We start from the raw sequence: 7,426 nt of genomic DNA, 5'->3' as shown, positions 1-7,426 counted from the left end.
CTTTTGCTGAAGCCATCAGCCTGCATTATTATCAGTGGAATTCCTGGTGAAAAACTACATTACCCATGATTCTTAAAAGAAATCTCTGCCAAAAGAACTGCTCACTCCCATGAAGCAATGCAGTAAGCTTAAAGTATATTGTTTATTTATACTACAGGGCTGTTGAATGCTTGATTCCAGTTGGTTGATGAACTTTCTAAGATGTGCAATTGTTTATAAGTAGTTCCAGTGAAGTCTTGGCCACATTACAGTTCCACTTTGCCAAATTATTTAAGTTATTTAATAGATCATTTCTCTGACTCCTGCCTGTTGAATTATTAAAAAAATAATGCACACCAGAGGTGTAATGGCCACTCCGCTTCTAATAATTCAATGGCCCTTTACCAATTATTCCTTACATAGGCCTATATCTATATATATAAACCAATCAGGCATAATGACCACCTTCCTAATATCGTGTTGGTCCCCCTTTTGCTGCCAAAACAGCCCTGACCCGTCGAGGCATGGACTCCACTACACCCCTGAAGGTGTGCTGTGGTATCTGGCACCAAGATGTTAGCAGCAGATCCTTTAAGTCCTGTAAGTTGTGAGGTGGGGCCTCCATGGATCGGACTTGTTTGTTCAGCACATCCCAAAGATGCTCGATTGGATTGAGATCTGGGGAATGTAGAGGCCAAGTCAACACCTCAAACTCGTTGTTGTGCTCCTCAAACCATTCCTGAACCATTTTTGCTTTGTGGCAGGGCGCATTATCCTGCTGAAAGAGGTCACAGCCACCAGGGAATACCGTTTCCATGAAAGGGTGTACATGGTCTGCAACAATGCTTAGGTAGGTGTCAAATTAACATCTACTGTACATGGATGGCAGGACCCAAGGTTTCCCAGCAGAACATTGCCCAAAGCATCACACTGCCTCCGCCGGCTTGCCTTCTTCCCATAGTGCATCCTGGTGCCATGTGTTCCCCAGGTAAGCGACGCACCCGGCCATCCATGTGATGTAAAAGAAAATGTGATTCATCAGACCAGGCCACCGGTTCACCACTGTTCCTTTTTTGGACAATTTTTATAGATACCGACCACTTCATACCAGGAACACCCCACAAGAGCTGAAGTTTTGGAGATGCTCTGACACAGTCGTCTAGCCATCACAATTTGGCCCCTGTCAAACTCGCTCAAATCCTTACGCTTGCCCATTTTTCCTGCTTCTAACACATCAACTTTGAGGACAAAATGTTCACTTAATATATCCTACCCACTAACAGGTGCCGCGATGAAGAGATAATTCACTTCACCTGTCAGTGGTCATTATGTTATGCCTGAACGGTATACATACATACATACATACATACATACAGGCCCCAGTCTGAGCTCTATACCCCTTAAATTTAAAGGTAGTGATTGGTATACCTTTCAGGATCAGCATAGGATGATAGAAGAGCAAATTGGTCCATTCTTCAACCACTTAAGCTGAGTGAACTTAAGGGATTCCCAGAGAATTATTACTCAGAATCAGTTGTTATTGCATTATCTTCAATGCTATGAAGATAAAGATGTATCAGCATCTATGCTATAATAAATAACTCTTGTCATGAGTCAGTTCAATAAACCCAGCAATTGGGATTTTATGGTTCTTTTTGAGCCCTAAAGGAGTCAGTTTCTTGTACAGCTCTGTTTGAACGCAGATCCACAGCGCTGGGATCACACCTCCTTGCCTAGAGCTGTAAATCAAAGGTAATGCAGAATGACATTGTCTGTCTGAGTTATTCTCAGTGCTAGTGTATTCTTTAAGGGCCCCAATAAATGGCTTGATGAGTGCAGTTTTCTTTATTTCTTTATTTCTTATGTAAACAGGATGTTGGGGTGGGACATATCGATGGGTTTATCCCATATTTGTGTGTGTATATATATAAACCGGATTTCATATATATATATGGGCTATTCTACAGAATTGGAGCAAACTGCTGTCCCACAACCAAAAAACACATTTAAAAAGCATTTAAGTATTCCAAGTTTAGATATTTACTAAGATCCTTCTATTATCTATTAAATCCCACAATAATATTTAAAATATCAGTAAGCTTAATATATCAAATCATCATTTATTGGGTACTTTCAAAGTGAAGTTAAAAAAATATATATATTTTATATTTTATTTTTAAATCATGAAACTTTATGTAAAAAAATCTGTCCCGTATTGTCATGTCACTAACGAAACAGTGTATGTTTTAGTCCATTGGCTGAAACTGATTTTAACTACACTTCTACATTTTTGATCAGGAAATATTCCTGTCCCTCTCTCATAGCCTCTCTTTCATAGTAGATAGGTACCATCATTTTCAGGTAAATGTGTTTAAGGAATGTCACTACGAAACACCTTTTTTTTCTGCAATTAAGCAAACTTTTTTGGGTGTTATTCCATAAGATTTAGTTTTTATTTGTGTACAACTGTTCAGAACTGTGCTAGCTAACCCTGTGCTGATTAGCATCTTTGAGCTAGGCTCAAAAGTATCTAAAATTGTCACTACCGAAACAGTCACATCCGAAACATGTGGTGAAGTTTCGGTTGTGACATCATTGTTTTTTGAGTGTTATTTGATCAAATTTAGTTTTTTTTTTTTTTCTGTGTACAACTGTTCAGAACTGTGCTAGCTAACCATGTGCTGATTAGCATCTTTGAGCTAAAATTGTCACTACTGAAACAGTCATGACCGAAACATGTCGTCATTGTTTTGGTAGTGACAAAAGGGAACACATAATCATTTATTTGGTGGAAATAAACAAAATTTTAGTACAGTTATGCATTATCATATTTCAATATGTTTTAGTAGTGTTTTAGTGTGTGAGTTAAAATTCTGTAATGTGATGTGGTCACTACCAAAACATTACTGTCACTACCGTAAAAATGTGCAGTCACGACCGAAACATGGGATGTTTTGTCAAAAATAAAGTATATTGAATTATCAACTAAGATGTTATGATAGTGTTTAAATCCTTAACTTTGAAATCAGTATAATAAACTTTATGCCTTTTACAAAGAAATATGTCATAAATTACACTTGAAATCTAAAAATATATTTACAAGACTTTTTTTTCAAAACGTGTCCAACTCTGACTTTGAACAAATTCTGTATAATGGCCCATATACACACCAACAGGCTTTAATCACAACCAAGATTTGAACTCTGAAACTCTGAAATGTCAGTCATAGAATATGAATACTTAGTTCTTTATCTGAAAGAGTTTTGGCTTATATGGACAGCAATTACATACGTGTATTAGTTCGTGTGCCGGAGGAAGTTTGCTGTTCACTGTTGCGTAAAAGGAAAGATTAGAGGTGGGCAGTGGAGCTGTTTTGTTGCCGTGTTCCTGTTTGTGTGTGTGGGTGTTTTGGAATGTGTGTGTGTCCATTATTCAGCAGGAAGTCCTCTGTGTGTGCAGCCGTGCAGAGAGGACCGAGGCAATGATGTCATGAGATCATGAGAGCGTCGTTGGTAATTAAACAACTCAGCTGCAGGAAGTGTGTGTGTGTGTGTGTGTGTGTGTGTGTGTGAAATACTTTTGGGGGCAAAATGGCTGCAAAAATTCCCTAGAAGCAGCCAATTATGAATAATTCCTTTTGAGTATGCTGTGAAATAGCAAAAATGATCCATAAAAAGAATAAATAATGCGTTATTCAGTTTTACAAATAGCAAAAGTTGAATTTTAGTGTTAAGTCTGTAGCCCAGTATTATAATTAGATTTATTTGAGGACAATAAAGTTAGTGGGAGGTTTTCATCAAAAAAGTTGTTACTGTTCATTTTAGTGTTCAGTGCTCTGAAACACCAAAGTTATACTCATGAACAGTGTTGGGGATAGTTACTTTTAAAAGTAATTTCAAATTCACGTCTGTACAGTAGAGGGCGCAGCTCAAACCTTTCAGCTGTGCTGCCATTCTGGATTGCAGAAGAACTTCAGCAAACAAAAATAAGAAAAAGAAACACAAATGTGATGTTTACTTAAAGTCATTTTTGATTACTGGTATGACTGAACTGGATCATCAAATGTCAGCAGCAAAGACATTGGTAAATAAAGTGAGATTAAATACATGAAGTGTATTTGTGTTAATACATTTAATTGTTTCAGGTTTGTGTAAGATTCAGAGTTTCATTCTGAGAAATACTGAATCTGTTTTTGTGTGAGTGAGATGAGTAAATGCATACTCACATTTAGTCTAGAACTACAATAACCGTCATTTTCACACAGCACAACTCAACACCTCTGCACTTCTGATTTCTCTCAACATGGAGACAGGAAAGCTGTCAGTCAATAAAATGGGAAAACAAAGTAACTTGAGATACTTATTTGAAAAAGTATTTTGTTGCAAATTTAAAAGTAATGCATTGCTTTACCACTAGAAAAAAGTAATCTGATTACATAACTCCTGTTACTTGTAATGCGTTACACCCAACAGTGCTCAAAGTGGGAAATAAAAAGAATTTTTTTCTTTTTTTTTTTCCTTCACAAAATACCATTGGTATACTACTTCCGCGGCCTCACCGGAAATTGTACCCACGTTCTTTTTTTACAGTAGCGCCCCCCGGAAACAGGTAGATATTCAGATGAATATTCGACCAAAATCGTTGTGACGTTTTGGCTGTGTCCCAGGTTTCCATATTAGGCAGCTTCAACATCAAAGTGTTTTTAAAGTCGGAAATATCCTCTCATAGAATGCAACTTCTCCTACATAAATTATATTTTTGGATACTTTTATGATGCTTGTATGTCTTTTTATGTTTGAAAGCTTCAGTACCCATGTGTAATCTTCAGATAGTCTGCTTTTGTGTCCTACAAAAGAAAGTCATATGAGTTTAGATCATCGTGAGGGTGAGTAAATGCTGACAAAATTTTAATTTTTGTGCGAACTAGCCTGGCTCTTTAGTTTCTGTTTTCTCGTGTTTTTCTGTAGCCTATATTCACTTACATTTCCTTGTCAGCGTGAGATAAGAGCAGCCTTTGATTTACTCTCACTCCGGTCACCATGAAGTATGCAGGGAATTGTCTTTCTTCCTCGTTCTCGCATACTGCGAGTTTTTAATTTATTTTTAAAACTTCCCCTTCATAAATAAGATTATTATCTTTTTTAAAAAGTTCCGGATTCGCTCATTTAAGCTACTGTCATTTATTATGATAAGCACCTTGCATCTATCTGTTAGTTTCTGTCACATGAGAAAGAAAGCTCTCATAAACACTGCAGTTCTGATTCTGACCAGAGAGAAGATTAAATCAACAACCTACTTTATTAATAGACCTGCTGTTATTGATGATCTATCCTATGTTGACGATGAGGCTACAATCAATCGCTGGTTTAGGTCAATGAAATCAAAATGCTTTATTTTATAGAGGAGGGCGACACCATGTGGATCTTCTGATTATTTAATCTTTTTCTTAGTCTGTGTAAAGTTCATCACACAAGAGAAGAATGCACGTGTAACTAAGTAGCCTATTCGTTTGACAGGTTATCCTTCAAGCTTTGTTTGTTTTAAACCAGAGAGAAGTTTTTTCTGCATTCCAGTGCTTCCTTTTAGATGATATCTTTAATGTTATTTCCCAGAGTTAAAGCATGAATGGGGAATTTTTTTCATCAAAGCCTTTTGATAATCTCGTTAACGCTGTCAGTCCAGTCATAGCACATTATTCAAATTAAAGAAAGCATACCAATCACAGCATGAATTGCAGAGGCACTTTCAATCTACTGTAGGCCTATGCACTTTGTGTCATATGCAAATCTATGAAATCAAATTCAAGTAATGGTAATGTGCATTTATTTTACTGCTCTTGTTCTGAAACTCACATATGTATCTAGTTAGAATTATTTTTTGTTAAATTGAATTGTTTGAGCTACAAGTTTAAAAGTTTGAGTTATAAGAACATACAACATACAAAGTTTTCACTTTATATAAAAAAAATAATTTTAATGCATTGAATTAAAAAGCAAACAAACAAATAGTACAAAATAACATGCATATACAAATATGCAGAGTACATATGCAAATTTCATAAAGAAATAGATCTTCCTCCATAAAGAATTATTCTTGTAACATCTGTTCAGCTTCAGAAGTTGTAAAATTAGACTTTTGAATGTTTTTTGCTGATCGCTTGCACTTTATCCCTAAAATTAGAGAAGAAATAACAGAATCATTAGCTTCAATTCAATGCTGTTCAATTAATCTGAGTTAATCTGTGTTTATTTATCCACAGAAATCACATATCTGCAAGTTTACCTCAGTTTACGGATGCCATCCATCACCCAGTCTTTGGTGGGGTCTGTGCAAATGTTCTTGCCTCCGTTTGTGTGGAATCTGTGGGGTAAGGAAGCATCTTTTAGTTCGTCTTTTAGTTTTCGTTTAGTTCGTCATTCAATACATAATGCACTATGAATGCATCTTATATGGTACTTACATTACAGCATTGATGTGGCAGTTTCTTGTCATGTACTGAATGGAATATCCTTTGATAATATGCATTGGTACTTTTCCTTTGGTGTACTTTCTGCAACATGCTGTAACACAACAATATTAGCATGTTAACACATACTGAGTTGTGTGTGTATGTAAGTATGTATGTGTGTATATATATATATATATATATAATATTACAAAAACATCTTCACATTATGCACCTGTTTATGCACCATTTTAAACACATTTTACACATATCAGTATTCAGTATAATCAAAAAATATCACAAAAGACTTATTCCGGTAAAGTTGTGAATGCTATAATCATAAAAAAAAAAAAAAAAAAAACAATGTTTGGGGCAAATATGGACAAACCCAACCATTCTAGTTTAAAAATTTAATTAAAAACTTTAAACCAGCAGTTGAGTTTTTCCATATTTGGCCCAAACATCGGTTGAAACAACCCGGCATTTTTAGAGTATGATTGTGCAAGTAGCTGATTACAAATCCACTTATGGAAAAAAGGAAAGAAAGATGTACTTACACAAAGCTGAGGCATCTGCAGAGAATACACTGAGAGCCACAACCATCAGCACGATCACGATAGCTGAAACCCGAGTCATTGTCTCTCTGTCTGTGTGTGTGAGATCCTCAGAGCAAGAGTCAGATGTGAAGTGGGGCAGCAGTGAGAGTGATAGCTTTATATAGGCTGTTGGACATGGAAACAACCTAGACAGGGTTTTCCGTGCATACGTAAACAGATGTACAAACAAAAAAAAGAAAAATGACACCACAATGAGGTCTTATCTGGCCTGTCAGTCAAATAGGTGCAACAAGGAAGAACAAAGAGGAAAAAATGGCCTGTGGGAGTTTTTTATGTTTACTTCCCTGAAAGAGAGAGTGAACCACCAACATATTTGAATTGTTTCCAACTGGTAAATTAATAATGTTGGAAACTCCGAGAGGCCTTTAGTTACAAATTGAAGGTC

At 36.2% G+C, this 7,426-nt stretch overlaps 1 protein-coding gene across 1 annotated transcript; it reads right to left on the bottom strand.

Moving 5' to 3' along the window:
- Positions 1-5,908: 5,908 nt before the first annotated feature.
- ccl20a.3 (chemokine (C-C motif) ligand 20a, duplicate 3) lies at positions 5,909-7,213 on the bottom strand. Its single transcript, XM_051875912.1, has 4 exons — positions 6,982-7,213; positions 6,440-6,539; positions 6,262-6,339; positions 5,909-6,149 (listed from the first exon to the last, which is right to left on the bottom strand). The coding sequence occupies exons 1-4, from the start codon at positions 7,058-7,060 to the stop codon at positions 6,107-6,109; spliced, it is 300 nt and encodes a 99-aa protein (XP_051731872.1). The 5' UTR covers positions 7,061-7,213; the 3' UTR covers positions 5,909-6,106.
- Positions 7,214-7,426: the final 213 nt, after the last annotated feature.

Source organism: Ctenopharyngodon idella, chromosome 2, assembly GCF_019924925.1.
Source record: "Ctenopharyngodon idella isolate HZGC_01 chromosome 2, HZGC01, whole genome shotgun sequence".
In the NCBI taxonomy this organism is placed as follows: Eukaryota; Metazoa; Chordata; class Actinopteri; order Cypriniformes; family Xenocyprididae; genus Ctenopharyngodon; species Ctenopharyngodon idella.
The sequence above is the reverse complement of the archived record's forward strand: the minus strand, read 5'-3'. Positions and strand labels throughout refer to the sequence as shown.